At 44.1% G+C, this 17,982-nt stretch overlaps 1 protein-coding gene across 2 annotated transcripts in view; it reads left to right on the top strand.

The window, feature by feature from the left end:
• The window catches only part of LOC126162202 (cysteine-rich secretory protein 2-like), a 236,938-nt gene that overhangs the window by 188,557 nt on the left and 30,399 nt on the right, over positions 1 to 17,982 (top strand). The window contains exons 3-4 of one of the 2 annotated variants that reach the window (XM_049918540.1): positions 4,710 to 4,854; positions 11,673 to 11,809. In XM_049918540.1, the coding sequence (XP_049774497.1) occupies positions 4,737 to 4,854; positions 11,673 to 11,809 (255 nt within the window). In that variant the 5' untranslated portion in view covers positions 4,710 to 4,736. Of the gene's footprint in view, positions 1 to 4,693; positions 4,855 to 11,672; positions 11,810 to 17,982 lie in introns of both variants that reach the window. The other variant, XM_049918541.1, reaches the window with a different exon arrangement.

Here is a 17,982-nt window from a genome sequence, read left to right as displayed (position 1 = left end):
TCGTACTACTTTATATTGACGTTGATGATGTTGGAAGCATGGTTACGGTCCTGATGGAACTGGAACGAATTAGAACAATCGTGGAAAATCTGAATCACGAAGGTCGACCTGGAATTTTGTTATGGTATCTAGTTTGTTCAGGTTTCGAGCTGAACTACTGTATCATTTCGACCGTTGAATGTAGCCTCGGTATCAGCGATCGCCCCTATAAAAGGTGGAATTCGATTTGATCGTACTTAAGGATGTAGACATACACAAGAAGCTGTTGCTTGCTTATCTGTGTACAAAATATATCGCCACTGCTTTACAGTACCGACACGTGCCTCTAGAATTAATGGATACATTTCAGTAATTTTATCATTAATAGATCTGGTCTATACTACTTCAGACTGATTGCGCACCCATCTAACAATTGATCAGTGATCTTGGCGATTGTGCAGAGTTGGCCAATTCAGGTTTGTCGTAAATGATAAGGTGTTTTTCTACGTTTCTCAGAAGTCCACCGAAATCCAGACATTGAAATTATTTCAAAATGTCCAAATGTGTATGAGTTCCCAAGGGACCAAACTGCTGAGGTCATCCATCCCCAGACTTACATACTACTTACAGTAACTTAAACTAACTTATGCTAAGAACAACACACACACACACACACACACACACACACACACACACACACACACACACACACATGCCCGAGGGAGGACTCGAACCTCTGGCGGGAGGGGCCGCACAATCCGTGACATGGCGCCTCAAAGCACGCGGTCATTCCGCGCATGGAAATTATTTCAGCAATGAATAAACATAGAATCAAGGAATCAGTAAATAATTGTCATTAAAGTCGTTAATGAAGCACGGGCAGATCGACTAACGTACCATTGTGGTAAAAATTGTTATATGGCATTTTTTTCCACTTCAAAAGGAAGTAGTTTCACATCCTATGGACGGCAAGGTTATGGTAGTCCAGTCAACAAAGGAGAATTAGGAAAAAAATTCGTATAGTCGCAAATTTTTGTCCGATCGTAGGAGGGAGTGCCATGAAAACATACTAAAAATACTTTGCGGTGGGGATGTAAGCATGGAGGTTGTGGTACGTTTAAAGGTCACTATTTTAGGTTTTTCTCAAAAACTCGAAAACCTCGTCTTCTAGGGAAAATACATGCAATATATTCGCAGTCAAAAGATTCCCTCATTTACATCACATATTTTGATTCTCGTGAACACACTCATTAAAACCTAGAGGATACTTCCAGTTGACGTAGAATGATGAAATATGGCGATAAGTAAGGTTCCACAACACAAGTAAAGCAAGAAATATTGAAAATTGTTACTTAAAGTAACTAACTTAAACTAACTTATGCTAAGAACAAAACATACACACACACACACATGCCCGAGGAAGGACTCGAACCTCCGGATGGAGGAACCACGCAATACGTGACAAGGCGCCTCAAACTACGCGGCCTCTCCGCACAGGGAAATTATTTCAGCAATGAATAAACATAGAATCAAGGAATCAGGCGACAACGAAAATTTGTGCCAGACCGGGAATCGAAACCGGATTTACCATTTATCGTGAGCGGCTATCCGAGTGCTACTCACTGCCACATCCAAACTTCCATATGTCGTCAACCATGTGTCTACAACCTGCACTCTTACATCCATTATGTATATCCCCATATAGGTGAGATATTTTAATTGAAAGTCGCTTGCCCTGTTTCCGCGGATAAATACGAATTGCAGTTTCTGTGATGTTCAGAAGTATTATGAAAAGTTCATTCGAACAGTCATGCATGTCCGAAGGAATAGGCACCGTGGCGACTATACCTGCTATGAAATAAATAAAATGTATTCGCAATGCGAATATGGAAACCATCAGCCGTGTAATGGAATAACGGAATAATGCATGTATGTCCGAAGCAACATGGCATCGTACTTGTGAACGACACCGTATTTATCGGCTGAAACTGGGCAAGTAACTTTCAGTTAAAATGTCTGCCCTGTACGGGACTATACAAAATGGATGCACGAGTGCAGATTGTAGATACAGAGTTGTCGACACATTGGAGTTTGGGGGTGACCGTGAATCGTGCACGGATAGCCAAGCGGGAAATCCGTGTTTGTTTCCCGGCCTGGCAGAAATTTTTATTGTCGTCATCCCATTATAAAGGTGATGGTTGTCCATATTCGCAACTGCGAATACATTTCATGTACTTCATAACAGCTGTAGTAACCGCAGTGTTAAATTCTAGTCTAGGGGTGTAACGGGAGATGGTGGGGTTTTGGGGGGGGGGGGGGATAGTGGTGGAGAAAGGTAGGGCGCACGTCCCTCCTTCATAGGTCTACAAACTGAAAAGCAACCACAGGATCTCTCACTCTCTTTATCCCACTACGCCACAAGAAGAAACTAAACGCAGTTCACGTTATACCACCCTTGCAGCAGCTCATCTTATGAATTACTGGCGGCAGAGAGAGCAGACACACTCAGGTATGTTTATTTTCCGTTGGGAGTGTTAACACTACATGGAATACAGATATGAATTATTAGTAATGCTAAGACAAGCAGAGCATTGGACAGGTTCTACGTGAATCTCTCTCTCTCCTAACATCTAAAGAGGTCCAGGGGCTAAATCGGCGCCCGCTGCAACAGAAGGAGGTCACATAAGAGTTATGGAATTCAGTAACTGCAACATAAGTTTCATGTTTTGGGAGGAGACAGAATGGACGAAAACAAGAAAACATTGTCTATTAGACGTTGATTCTAAGTTGCACACAGTAAGAGCTATGAGCACTTGTTCATAGAAGGGATGCATTTCATAGTAGCGAAGATAAACAAGTGCTCATAGCTCTTAAAGTTTGCACTTCAGAGCGCATGTTTATTAGACTTATTTTATTTTTTTGTTTCGTGCTTCCATCCCTCAAAGAATGGAAAGCGAAGAGCTTTTAATAGAAGAGATTTGTTTCAGTGTATCGAAGATGAAGAAGTGCTCTTAGCTCTTAAGGCATTATTTTAGGGTCCATGTTTACTAGCCTTTTTTGGATCTAATGACCATACCTGTCGTATCGCTCAATACTGACCATTTCTCATGAGATACTCTGTATAACCTCATCCATACATTTGAGAAAGACCCACCACGAAGGAATTATCCGAATGGGATGTAAATCGGTATATACGATGAACATGCACAGACAAACAAATGCTCCCAATTTCAAAACAAATTGGATGGTTTATTCAAGAGAAAGAGCTTCACAAACTGAGCAAGTCAATAACGTTTTGGTCGACCTCTGACCCTTATGGAAGCAGTTATTCGGCTTAGCACTAATTTGACAGCGTTCTTGGATTTCTCTTGCGGGATGTAGTGCCAAATTCTGTCCAGCTGGCGCGTTAGGTCGTTAAAATCCTGAGCTGGTTGAAGGGTCCTACCCATAATGTTCCGTACGTTGTCAACTGGGGAGAGATCCGTTGATCTTGGTGGTCGAGGTAGGATTTGCCAAGTTCTGAGTCTCACTGACTGGAGTCGAATTGTCTTCGAACTGAACACGGATGAACAGTGAAGAAGTGTCTGGTGGCGCCCGGGGCAGCAGTCGGATACCGACCTAACTCTCGCCCTCCATACGGCCTGACAACATCGAGTGATGTCTCAGGAGGCTATTTCTTTTCATAGCACAACTCCTTCGGTTGTCATCCGCGACACCCTTACGGCACAGTGGTACGCTGACGACATTCGACACACCGTTTTGTTGCCCTTCATGGCAAGTCATCCTGGACTTACATTTCAGCAAGGCCTACCCGCACATAACGAGAGTTTCTACCGCTTGTCTTCGTGCTTGCCAAACAGTACCTTGGCCAGCGAGGTCGTCGAATCTCCCCGCAGTTGAGAACATTTGGGGCATTATGGGTAGGGCGTTCCAATGAACTCGAGATTTTGACAATTTAAAGTGTCAATTGGACAGTATTTGGCATGATATTCCTCAGGAGGACATCTAACGGCTCCATCAATCAATGGCAATCCGAATGGCTGTTTGTGTAAGGTCAGAATTGGACAAATGTGTTACTTTTTCTCTGGAATAAATTATTCAATTGTGAAGTAATTGTGTACCTCACATGTACCGATTTCCGTCCCATTCGAATCATTCCTTCGTGAAACGTAGTTTTTTTTCTTTAGAGTGTAAGTGATCATACATAAACTTACCGATGACGTTTTTTCTCAGACCTCATTCGTGAAGAGTGAATTTAACATGGTAGTAGTGTATGATAGGCCAGAGGAACCTTCCGTCGCACACCGGAAAGTGGCTTGTGGTGTATAAATGCAGACAAATATTATCGGATACTTCACATAGTCAGCTTCAGAACAGAAGGTAGTCTTTGAAGTGTGATGTAGGTTACCCCATATTCTCTGCAGGGATATCCCAGGATAGTACTGTCAACAAGTCTACTGCGCTAGTGCTTCGTATCTATTCAAGTCACCGAACAAGGTACCACTGCCGTTCAGATATACTGTGCTGAAACATTCCTCCGGCCATGCGCTGTTTTGGGGCTTCTCTATAATCCTTTGGGAAAGGCCCAGCCGTCCATTTGGAAGGTAGACCAACTGGGTAATACAGCCTCGTTGCTGATCTACCTGGGCGGCGGGTTGCAAAACGCTGATTTGCTCGTCTTTTATTCCTCGGTTGTCTGTTTACACCTGCTGAGCTTGCGCGTGTTGTAGGACCAGCTGGCTACCTCTCGTGGCACGATGGCAGCCTGCCCCGGCGCCGCCGGCCCCCGCGCCCGCTGCCTGCTGCGGCTGCTGGTGCTCGCCGCCCTCACCCTCGTCCTCTTCTCCGACGCTGACGCCTGGAGGACCGACACCCGTGAGTACTGGCCGCTCTCACCATCTGAACGAGCATTACATACAGGGTGCTTTGCGCGAATGGGTTGCAGCACTGCGAGTATGCTTCTGCTCATTATGGAAAGAGAGAGAGAGAGAGAGTGTGTGTTGTGTTGTTTGGTAGTGTGGTGTGTGTTGCATTTTGTACTTTGTTGTGTTTTTTCGTTGTTTCGTGAATGTTGTGTTTTGCGAATGTTGCTTTTTGTCATGTTTTGTGCCCTGATTTGTTTTGTGTGGTGTTTTGTGTTCTATTTAGTTGAAATGGTTCAAATGGCTCTGAGCACTATGGGACTTAGCAGCTGTGGTCATCAGTCCCCTAGAACTTAGAACTACTTAAACCTAACTAACCTAAGGACATCACACACATCCATGCCCGAGGCAGGATTCGAACCTGCGACCGTAGCGGTCACGCGGTTCCAGACTGAAGCGCCTAGAACCGCACGGCCACACCGGCCGGCTGTTTTGTGTGTGTGTGTGTGTGTGTGTGTGTGTGTGTGTGTGTGTGTGTGTGTGTGTGTGTGTGTGTCTGTGTGTGTGATCCCTTTTAACCTTACATGTCTAAATTCTACCTCTGTCTCTGTACAATGAGTATCAATCAAACTGTTTGCCGTTTTCCTGTCGGAAAGAGAAACTAGTAGTAGACGTATAAGTACATAAAATGTACAAGTTTGCTGTGCAATGAGCACCAATCAAAACTGTGTGCCGTTTTGCTGTCGGGAGTAGTAGCTATTAGTAAAAGTGCCAGCACATGTAAGTTTAGCCTGTTTTTCTCAAAATTAACGAGGGGTTATTTAGTTTAGAACTGTGGAGGGGAGTCTACTTTCCAAAAGTGCTAGTATTAATTTTTGTGTACACTGCTGGCGAAAAACGACAAATTGGTATGAAGTGTACTACGTGCTTGGATACATGATTGATTAGTATTTCAGCGCAGCTGCACAAATTACGCCTTTACGTTCTGTTCATAACGAAAATTTAAGCAGTAGGTTTCCGATTCTAAAATAGCATTTGACTGTTGTTTGCAAGTGACGAGATTGTGTTATGCCTCGACTAAGAAGGAGAAACATCTACCAGCACGTGTCTGAATTCGATAGCGGCCACACCGTGGCCTGTCGAAACTACAGTTACCATTGCATGGTACTGTCACCCTTGTTGGCCGAGATCCCAATGTGTGAAGTAGAAGTGGATAGTTCCTGTGAATTATTATGGGGTGGAGGTTACACTCAACAACCGAGCTAGGTTAATAATTGGCTCCTTTTACCGACCTCCCGACTCAGCAGCATTAGTGGCAGAACAGCTGAGAGAAAATTTGGAATACATTTCACATAAATTTTCTCAGCTTGTTATAGTCTTAGGTGGAGATTTCAATTTACCAGATATAGACTGGGACACTCAGATGTTTAGGACGGGTGGTAGGGACAGAGCATCGAGTGACATTATACGACTGAGTGCACTATCCGAAAATTACCTCGAGCAATTAAACAGAGAACCGACTAGTGGAGATAACATCTTGGACCTACTGATAACAAACAGACCCGAACTTTTCGACTCTGTAAGTGCAGAACAGGGAATCAGTGATCATAAGGCCGTTGCAGCATCCCTGAATATGGAAGTTAATAGGAATATAAAAAAGGGAGGAATGTTTATCTGTTTAGCAAGAGTAATAGAAGGCAGATTTCAGACTACCTAACAGATCAAAACGAAAATTTCTGTTCCGACACTGACAATATTGAGTGTTTATGGAAAAAGTTCAAGGCAATCGCAAAATACGTTTTAGACAGGTACGTGCCGAGTAAAACTGTGAGGGACGGGAAAAACCCACCGTGGTTCAACAACAAAGTTAGGAAACTACTGCGAAAGCAAAGAGAGCTTCACTTCAAGTTTAAACGCAGCCAAAACCTCTCAGACAAACAGAAGCTAAACGATGTCAAACTTAGCGTAAGGAGGGCTATGCGTGAAGCGTTCAGTGAATTCGAAAGTAAAATTCTACGTACCGACTTGACAGAAAATCCTAGGAAGTTCTGGTCTTACGTTAAATCAGTAAGTGGCTCAAAACAGCATATCCAGGCACTCCGGGATGATGATGGCATTGAAACAGAGGATGACACGCATAAAGCTGAAATACTAAACACCTTTTTCCAAACCTGTTTCACAGAGGAAGACCGCACTGCAGTTCCTTCTCTAAATCCTCGCACAAACGAAAAAATGGCTGACATCGAAATAAGTGACCAAGGAATAGAAAAGCAACTGGAATCACTCAACAGAGGAAAGTCCACTGGACCTGATGGGATACCAATTCGACTCTACACAGAGTACGCGAAAGAACTTTCCCCCCTTCTAACAGCCGTGTACCGCAAGTCTCTAGAGGAACGGAAGGTTCCAAATGATTGGAAAAGAGCACAGGTAGTCCCAGTCTTCAAGAAGGGTCGTCGAACAGATGCGCAAAACTGTAGACCTATATCTCTGACGTCGATCTGTTGTAGAATTTTTGCTCGCGTATCATGTCGTTTTTGGAAACCCAGAATCTACTCTGTAGGAATCAACATGGATTCCGGAAACAGCGATCGTGTGAGATCCAACTCGCTTTATTTGTTCATGAGACCCAGAAAATATTAAATACAGGCTCCCAGGTAGATGCTATTTCCCTTGACTTCCGGAAGGCGTTCGATACAGTTCCGCACTGTCGCCTGATAAACAAAGTAAGAGCCTACGGAATATCAGACCAGCTGTGTGGCTGGATTGAAGAGTTTTTAGCAAACAGAACACAGCATGTTGTTATCAATGGAGAGACGTCTACAGACGTTAAAGTAACCTATGGCGTGCCACAGGGGAGTGTTATGGGACCATTACTTTTCACAATATATATAAATGACCTAGTAGATAGCGTCGGAAGTTCCATGCGGCTTTTCGCGGATGATGCTGTAGTATACAGAGAAGTTGCAGCATTAGAAAATTGTAGCGAAATTCAGGAAGATCTACAGCGGATAGGCACTTGGTGCAGGAAGTGGAAATTGACCCTTAACATAGACAAATCTAATGTATTGCGAATACATAGAAAGAAGGACCCTTTATTGTATGATTATAGGATAGCGGAACAAACACTGGTAGCAGTTACTTCTGTAAAATATCTGGGAGTATACGTACGGAACGATTTGAAGTGGAATGATAATATAAAATTAATTGTTGGTAAGGCGGGTACCAGGTTGAGATTCATTAGGAGAGTCCTTAGAAAATGTAGTCGACCAACAAAGGAGGTGGCTTACAAAACACTAGTTCGACCTATACTTGAGTATTGCTCATCAGTGTGGGATCCGTACCAGGTCGGGTTGACGGAGGAGATAGAGAAGATGCAAAGAAGAGCGGTGCGTTTCGTCACATGGTTATTTGGTAACCGTGATAGCGTTACGGAGATGTTTAGCAAACTCAAGTGGCAGACTCTGCAAGAGAGGCGCTCTGCATCGCGATGTAGCTTGCTGGCCAGGTTTAGAGATGGTGCGTTTCTGGATGAGGTTTCGAATTTATTGCTTCCCCCTACTTACACTTCCCGAGGAGATCACGAATATAAAATTAGAGAGATTCGAGCGCGCACGGAGGCTTTCCGACATTCGTTCTTCCCACGAACCATACGCGACTGGAACAGAAAAGGGAGGTAATGACAGTGGCACGTAAGTGCCCTCCGTCACACACCGTTGGGTGGCTTTCGGAGTATAAATGTAGATATAGATGTAGGCATTGTGAGAATGTGGAGGCCATGGGTTCAGAGGGACCATACGCAGCCTCATGGAGGACCTCAGCGGTCCAGCGCGACTAGGCCTCGAGAGGACAGGCGTATTCCTCGCTCGGCCTCGCAGCATCGTACAGGGACGTGACGTACCTTTAGTCAGGGAGTTGGCTCGTTCACATAAAGGAACACACACGGACAGTGCGATGACATCTGGAGCACTTTGGACTGTCAGCACGGCGACCATTTCCGGCCTAGTTTGACGCAGGGCACAGGGAGGTGCCAGCAGAGGTGTTCCGAACGACAGTACTGGACACAGGTGTGCACCGCCAGTCTGAAAAAGAGGACGCAGTCAGCCATATTGCGGAACAATAAACCACAGACTCGATAAGCCTAGATTCTGCCGCTGTCGAAGTCGAAACGTGCTGGTGGATTTTTCTCCTTCTCACATGGAGCTCGACAACCAATATTCAATTTCGATTTTTGACCGAATAATCCACTCGGTTGTGTTGAAGCGCTGATCTGTTGCACATCCAAGCACGTAGTACTCTTCATGCCAATTTCATATTTGTTGCATATCGCCTTTATGGTGGCGCAATTTTAGTGGCTAGCAGTGTAATTAGTGAGAAATCCGTCAACCCACACGGTGACTTTAATTTGAGGGATTGGGGGTTGATTGATGCCTTGTGTAGGCTCCCGCCTTTATTACGAAGTGTATAAAAAGAATATACGTTTGGAATGCAGCGTCGTATAGTAGTGAATCATGGACTGTGGATCCGGAAAGGAAGACAATCGATAGGTTTAAGATGTGGTGCTAACGAAGGACGATGAAAATTAGGTGAACTGATAAAGAACGAGGATGTTCTCCACAAAGCAGGCGAAGAAAGGGACATATGGGAAACACTGACAGGAAGATGAGACAAATGTCAGGATGTGTGTTAAGACATCGTAGAATAAGTTGCATGGTATTAGAAGGAATTGTAGAGAGTAAAAACTGCAGGGAAGATAGATACTAGAACTCATCCAACAGCCGGCCGCGGTGGTCTCACGGTTCTAGGCGCGCAGTCCGGAACCACGCGACTGCTACGGTCGCAGGTTCGAATCCTGCCTCGGGCATGGATGTGTGTGATGTCCTCAGGTTAGTTAGGTTTAAGTAGTTCTAAGTTCTAGGGGACTGATGACCACGGCTGTTAAGTCCCATAGTGCTCAGAGCCATTTGAACCATTTGAACCATCATCCAACAAATAATTGATTCCTGATTTGCTTATTTACAAGAGCCATCTAGGGTTATAAGCTCACTGCTGCAGTTACCGCTTTGATACTCATAATTCTTGGCATCTGAAAAATTATGCGAGACCAGGATCCGAACCAAGAGCTCCCGCATAACGCGAGCAGCCGTCAGCTTCAAAAATTTAGTCGTAAGATTATGTCTTCAGCCCGACTCAAATCTCGTAGATGGTTCACTTTCAAGCATTTCTCGTGACGCACCATACGAGACAAGAAGAAATGTCGCTGCGAATCAATCGAGGAACAATTCTGCTACGAACTGTGACAACTCACATACATCAATGGCCCCATACGAAGAGTGCAAACGCCAGCAGAGTACCGCCGTTAAAAGTAACCGGACACCTATTAGTGAACATTAATATGGGATGTGTCCACACTTCGTCTTTACGATGACTTATACTGTGTTGGAGACTCTTTCAGTTGTGTGTCTTAATGGATGTGGAGGAATGACAGCACATTTTTCCTCAAGCGCCGAAACCAAAGAATGTAGTAATCTTGGACGCTGGGGTCTGGGTGTTCCTTTGGGTTCAGGATCGGGAGGCTGGGACGGCCAGTCCATTTCAGGAATGTTATTATTCACAAATTATTGTCTCACAGTTGCTGCATTACGACAGGGTGCATTGCCATGCTGAAACAATCATCGTCTCCGAACTGTTCCTCCACTCTACGCAAAGCTGTAACATGTGTTCATATCCTTCCATATATAGCGTTTTCTTATGCGCAGTAAGGGAACCACACCTTAACCACTGAAAACACCCCCGTGTGGTAACACAACCTCCCGTATAATTCACTGTGTACACTTCACATGGTGTCAGGCAACGTTGTCCAGGCATATTCCAAACCCAAACCCCTCTTCAAATTACCACAGGGTGAAGCGAGATACAGCACTCCAAATCACTCGCTTCCAGTCGTCCACTGTCAAACGGCGTCACTTTGTACACCACCTCAAGCGGTCGATTAGCATTGACTACAGAAATGTATCACTTATGAGGAGCTGATCCAACATTGTGCCCTCTTCTTTTTAACTCCATACGCTGTGACGCTGTGCTAGCTTGACTGCTGGTGGCACTCTGTGACTCACAAGTGATTCTCTTTGCTGATCTCATGCGATTTTTATAACCAATCTCTGAAATACTTGTCGGCCCCACACTGTCAGTGCTTGAGGTATTTATGGTCCTGGTTTCGCTGTGGGTGTTCCTTCGCGTTCCCACTTCGCAATTATATTAGCAACGGTCGACTAGGGCAGCTTAGGAAGGGTTGAAATGTTCCTAATTGATTTGTTACTCAGGTAACTAGTCCACGTTTGAAGTGCTGTTACTGATGCGCTACTGTCAATGCAAAATATAGAAAATGCACTAAAATTAACTAGGGACGAAAGAAAAATTAAGATAACTTACGGTTTATCAGTTGCAGACCAACATTTGACCTCAGTAGTAACTTTGGTCATGTCTTTAATGATACACATGACTGGACATAAGTAACACTATAAGAAGTGGACTGAAATCTGTTCAGTTCCACATTCACGAAATGAAAAATCCAGATTGTTATTCCATTTCTGCTGATCTGTCTTACACACTGTCAGTGAATCGGAATTCGTTGACTTTCTGTCTGCTAATACATTATTCGTTGTGCCCGGCAGCAAATGCTTCGCCAGGTTTTGCGGATCCTTTAAGATACTGGGTTCTAGTTCTCGTAGTCATGCGTTCAAGGTATTCCCTCTTATCAATCGCATGTGTTGCACAGGTCTGCGGGGATATACTCTCACATTGTTACTTTTTTTGTTAAATTTTTCACAGGTCCAAGGGTGTACGGCAACAAGATTCCCACGAGGGCGCTGGTGACCACCGGCAAGAAGGTGCAGCGCAAGATCGTCCTCTACCACAACTTCTTCCGCACCAAGGTGTCGCCGCCGGCTTCCAACATGCTCAAGATGGTGAGTCCGGCAATTTGCTCACCGTCTGGTTGTTACCAACCGACTAACATCGGGGGAGGGGAGGGGGGGGAGGGGGGGGAGGGGAGAATCTAAAGCTAACAGCCTCATATCATTTTCAGTTGTGTGCGTGCATGCGTGCGCGTACGTGTGTGTGTGTAACAGAGAGACAACACAATTCTCTATAGAAGCCTCGAATTACACCTGAACCTTGGAGAAAACTGACAGGTTTGTGTTATACAAAATTTACACACTCCAAAAAAGGAAAGAAAATGAAAAGAAATCATCCGAATGGGAAGGAAATCGACAGGTGTGTTACATGTATACACAAATTACTACACGTTCAGAAAAACTTGATGATTTATTCAAGGGAAAGTCCTTCAGAAACTGAGCAAGTCAATAACACGTTGGTCCACTTCTGACCATTATGCAAGCAGTTATTCGGCTTGACATCGATTGACGGATTTGTTGAACCCTCCTGCGGGAAATCGTGCCAAGCCGGCCGCTGGTGGCCGAGCGGTTCCAGGCGCTTCAGTCTGGAACCGCGCGACCGCTACGGTGGCAGGTTCGAATCCTGCCTCAGGCATGGATGTGTGTGATGTCCTTAGGTTAGTTATGTTTAAGTAGTTCTAAGTTCTAGGGGACTGATGACCTGAGATGTTAAGTCCCATAGTGCTCAGAGCCATTTGAACCAAATCGTGCCAAATTCTGTCCAATAGGTGCGTTAGATCGTCAGAATCCCGAGCTGGACCTTGCAGGCCAAGGTAGGGTCTGGGAAGCAGAAGAAAAGCAGTAGAAACTCTGCCCTTGTGCGGTCGGGCATTATCCTTACTGGATAGGACTGACGGAGTACATCGAGAAAGTTCAAAGAAAGGCAGCACGATTTGTATTATCGCGAAATATGGGAGAGAGTGTCACAGAAATGATACAGGATTTAGGCTGTAAATCATTGCGAAATCGTTGCGACGGAATCTTCTCACACAATTCCAATCACCAACTTTCTCCTCCGAATGCGGAAGTATTTTGTTGACACCGACCTACATAGGGAGGTACGATCACCACGATAAAATAAGGGAAATCAGAGCTCGTACGGAAAGATATAGGTGTTCATTCTTTCCGCGCGCTATGCGAGATTGGAATATTACAGAATTGTGAAGGTGGTTCGATGAACCCTCTGCCAGGCACTTAAATCACTTAAATGTGATTTGCAGAGTATCCATGTAGATGTAGATCTAGATTTTGCTGAAATGTAAGCTCAGGATGGCTTGCCATGAAGACCAACAAAACTGGGCGTACAACATCGTTGACGGACTGCTGTGCTGAATGGGTGATCCAATTGATGACCTACCAAAGACGTCATATTATGAAAAGAAATTAGGGGGCGGGGAGGTGACATTCAGGTTGGTATTCTCCACGCTATCCGGCGTATCTCTACAGCTTTAGCTTGAAATCTCATTGACTAGAGTAGAATTGTCTTCAGTGATGAGTCCCATTTCTAACTGAGCCCTGATAATCATCGAAGACGTGTCAGGAGACAGCCCTTACAGCGGTGGAATACTAGCTTGATTGTCGCCCGCCATATGGCGCGACAGCCAGGAGTGAGCTCCCGTGGTGGCATTTCTTTTCATAGGGGGGATCCTTTGCTTCTCATCCGTGACACACTTGCAGCACAACGGTATGTCTACGGCCCCGTTTGTTGCCCGCTATGGCAAGCCACTCTGGGCTTACATTTCAGCAAGATATTGCGCGTGCGCCGCACACGGCGAGAGCTTTTACTTCTTGTCTTGGTGCCTGCCAAAACCTACTGTGTCCAGCAAGGTTGCCGGTTCTCTACCCAGCTGAGAATGTTGGGAGCATTATGGACAGGGCTCTGCAACCAGCTCCGGATTCTGACGATCTAAGGCGCTAACTGCATAGAATCTGGCACGATCTACGTCAGGTGGACCTCCAAAAACTCCGTCAGTCTATGCCAAGCATAATGGCCACTGGTGGATCAATGCGTTATTGGCTTCTTAAGTTTGTGAAGCTCTTTCTCTTGAATAAACCATCCATTTTTTCTGGAATTGTAATCATTAGTTTTTCTGTACATGTACATCACAATTACCGATTTCCATCACATTCGAATAATTTCTTCGTGGTTCCTCTTATGTTTTGTCTCCGAGAGTATTTTCCTCTCAGCTATGGTTTTTGTTCTGATGTTCAAACTATAGTGTGATCGACTTGGTAAGCACGATTATTGTTGCAGTAGCATTGAGGTGACGCTTAAAATTAAAAAAAGGCGATTTTCAAGGGATTAGGAGGAATGACTTTGGAAATTCATAATGCAGTAGAGGGAAACCTACGTTTCTAGCATTTGTAGACTTAGAGAAAGCTTTTGACAATGTTAACTGGAATACTCTCTTTCAAATTATGAAGGTGGCAGGGGTAAAATACAGGGAGCGAAAGGCTATTTACAGTTTGTACAGAAACCAGATGGCAGTTATAAGAGTCGAGGGGCATGAAAGGGAAGCAGTGGTTGGGAAAGGAGTAAGACAGGGTTGTAGCCTCTCCCCGATGTTATTCAATCTGTATATTGAGCAAGCAGTAAAGGAAACAAAAGAAAAATTCGGAGTAGGTTAAAATTCATGGAGAAGAAGTAAAAACTTTGAGGTTCGCCGATGACATTGTAATTCTGTCAGAGACAGCAAAGGACTTGGAAGAGCAGTTGAACGGAATGGACAGTGTCTTGAAAGGAGGATATAAGATGAACATCAACAAAAGCAAAACGAGGATAATTGAATGTAGTCAAATTAAGTCGGGTGATGCTGAGGGAATTAGATTAGGAAATGAGACACTTAAAGTAGTAAAGGAGTTTTGCTATTTAGGGAGTAAAATAACCGATGATGGTCGAAGTAGAGAGGATATAAAATGTAGACTGGCAATGGCAAGGAAAGCGTTTCTCAAGAAGAGAAATTTGTTAACATCGAGTATAGATTTAAGTGTCAGAAAGTCGTTTCTGAAAGTATTTGTATGGAGTGTAGCCATGTATGGAAGTGAAACATGGACGATAACTAGTTTGGACAAGAAGAGAATAGAAGCTTTCGAAATGTGGTGCTACAGAAGAATGCTGAAGATAAGGTGGGTAGATCACGTAACTAATGAGGAGGTATTGAATAGGATTGGGGAGAAGAGATGTTTGTGGCACAACTTGACTAGAAGAAGGGATCGGTTGGTAGGACATGTTTTGAGGCATCAAGGGATCACAAATTTAGCATTGGAGGGCAGTGTGGAGGGTAAAAATCGTAGAGGGAGACCAAGAGATGAATACACTAAGCAGATTGAGAAGGATGTAGGTTGCAGTAGATACTGGGAGATGAAGAAGCTTGCACAGGATAGAGTAGCATGGAGAGCTGCATCAAACCAGTCTCAGGACTGAAGACCACAACAACAACAATGCAGTAGAAACTATAAACCATGAAACATCGAGTTTTCCAGTAGAACGGAATATAACACATCAAAGAAAGAATGCAATAGAGAAAAAACTGCCAAAATACTGGAATCTCATGTAGTCTTTGTGGATTTGTAGAAGGCCTATGATACGGCACTACAAAACAGTCTGTAGACATGTAGGCTAATGGCGTGGCAACTACTTACATCAAAGTAGTTAAATAGTTCGAAGCGAACTGCGTGAATGTTGTCAAACTAGGAAATTCCGGGGTCTTGTGTTAGAAAAAGGCGCATCGATGCTATTTAAAATCTATGTTAAGTAAGCACTTAAAGGCTGGAGGAGCAAATGTGAGGACATGGGAGTCCCTGTAGTTGACGGAAAATTGGACATTCTTTTCTTCACTGATGGCTGAAACAGAAGACCAAGATGATGCTGAATACACGTTTCAGAAGTTAAAAGAGGAATACAAAAAATGAGGCCTCGCAATCAGTCTCCCGAAAACAATAACTGAAGGCTGGCAATAATACCATAGCGAATCTGGAGGTTGGAGCCATTAAGATCACGGGTTTTAATTGTTTTATGTACCTGGGGGTTATGATATCAGCAATCGGAAGATGTGAAGATATCACAAAAAATTTAATAGGTCAGGGCTATAGGGCCGTGCGACAAGTGAAGTCGGTCCTTTGGAATAACAAAATAACAGAAAGTACCAAACAGATGATACATCTTTCAGTTGTTGAAAACATTCCTACGTACGGAGCACAAAATCGGAAGTAAATAACCGTCAGAGAAACAAGCTGCCTGCGCTAGAGGTGGACTTTTGGAGGTGACATTGAGGGAACTCAAAGCTGGACCGTCTACCAAACCCCAACATAAGAGAGGCTATGGGTGTCGATAAATCAGTAACTGACTCCATAGAGAGGAAGCGTTTAAAACGGTATGGGCATCTAGAAAGGATAGATGACAGCCGATGGCCAAAGAAAGAGTGGCCTTGGGACCCCGAGGAAACAAGAAAGGAGACTGCCAGGATAGCGGGAATACACGAACTGGAGAAGCGGCATAAACCGTAGAGTATTTGCAATGTGATGATGAAGAGGTACTTACAGTTAATCCTCAGAGGCGATCGTAACTACAAGTTAGGTTGATAAAAGGGTGAACAAAAAATTTGCAGGACTCAATGGGAAAGTAGTAGAAAAAGCAGTACAGAACTGAAATGCCGGCCGGAGTGGCCGAGCGGTTCTAGGCGCTTCAGTCTGTAACCGCGCGACCGCTACGGTCGCAGGTTCGAATCCTGCCTCGGGCATGGATGTGTGTGATGTCCTTAGGTTAGTTAGGTTTAAGTAGTTCTAATTTCTAGGGGACTGATGACCTGAGATATTAAGTCCCATAGTACTCAGAGCCATTTGAACCATTTGAACTGAAATCAAGGGAAAGTGCAAGAAAGCAAAGTCAGTAGCCCGCTAGTGAACTGAAAAGTACTTAATGACTTTAATTGATGCCAGTGTTACCGAAAGAGCCGCCGCAAACGTATCAGACATGTAATGAGGAAAATTGAGGACCGAGGAATCGTTGAAGCTAGCGTAAGATTTACTTTCTCCTAAGAATGCCGCGATAGTTGCTTCAATAAAGACATGGACAACTCTCTTTCCCAGTTTCGGCCACCAACCCGTCTCTAACGAACTCAGGAGAAATTAACTTTTAAATCGTTAGATGTAACCATGTGATAATTTCGTTAACCCATGTGCTAGCAGAATAGACCTCCTTTACTTTTATTGAAATTGTTCCCTTCATAATACAGTTCATTATAATTTCTTTCCTAAATTTCGCTATATTTATTGCCACAATTTTGTATGTTTATACATGAAAGATCGCTAAAAAGGGTTGTTAAATTATTATAATGTCCTGGTTTCCCTACCCGTCGAAAAGATAAGAAAATTAGTAACTATGTTACGTTTCCTACAAGGAAGTAGGGAGGAAGGAAGATTATTATTTAACGTACCGTCGACGCCGAAGTCATTGGAAATGGTATACAAACTCGAATTGGGTAAGAGTGATGCAGGAAAATCGGGCGGGCGCTTTCGAAGAAACAATACCGACATTCATCTTGGGTGATATTCGCAAACCACAGAAAACAAAAACTGGAACCACTGTGCTACCTCATTCAGTGTACCAGTATGAAATTAATTCTTTTTGAAATGTATACGTAGTGATTGGAAAATACTAATACGGTTAAGTAGCCCGCCCGGTTAGCCGGGTGGTCTAACGCACTGCTATAAGTAGCCCGACGACGTCGCCGAAGTGTGTTGCTCTGTGGCTAATACATTAATTTTTATTTACTGTCGGTGCATAAAATTCTAGTTTTTCATAAAATTCTTTTTGAAACCGAACATAAAGTTTAAACTATTAATGGCTCTTTCATATGCCTTTTAAGTAGAACTCGGTCAGACGTAGACGATCCAGATCTGTCGAAGAAATTATTACGTTGCGAGTCTTGAAATGTGATAGATTTCCTCCTGAGTATTGCGTCACACAGGCTAGCTGGGTGGTTACGACAGCAGGTCCTCCTCCTGCGGGACACATCCATCACTGTACGTCACGTCACGCCAGTTCTGCTGTCCTGTACCCACGGGGACCCTGACCCAACGCTGCCCCGCGTTTACTTTTCGACACGGAGCATTAATCGACCGTCACAAATGGCCGCAACAAAAACTATCTGGTTTAGCGATATTTCGGCTCTAGTAAGCGGCCT

The sequence above is a fragment of the Schistocerca cancellata genome, chromosome 2, assembly GCF_023864275.1.
Source record: "Schistocerca cancellata isolate TAMUIC-IGC-003103 chromosome 2, iqSchCanc2.1, whole genome shotgun sequence".
In the NCBI taxonomy this organism is placed as follows: domain Eukaryota; kingdom Metazoa; phylum Arthropoda; class Insecta; order Orthoptera; family Acrididae; genus Schistocerca; species Schistocerca cancellata.
This window is presented reverse-complemented; position numbering and strand designations above follow the sequence as displayed.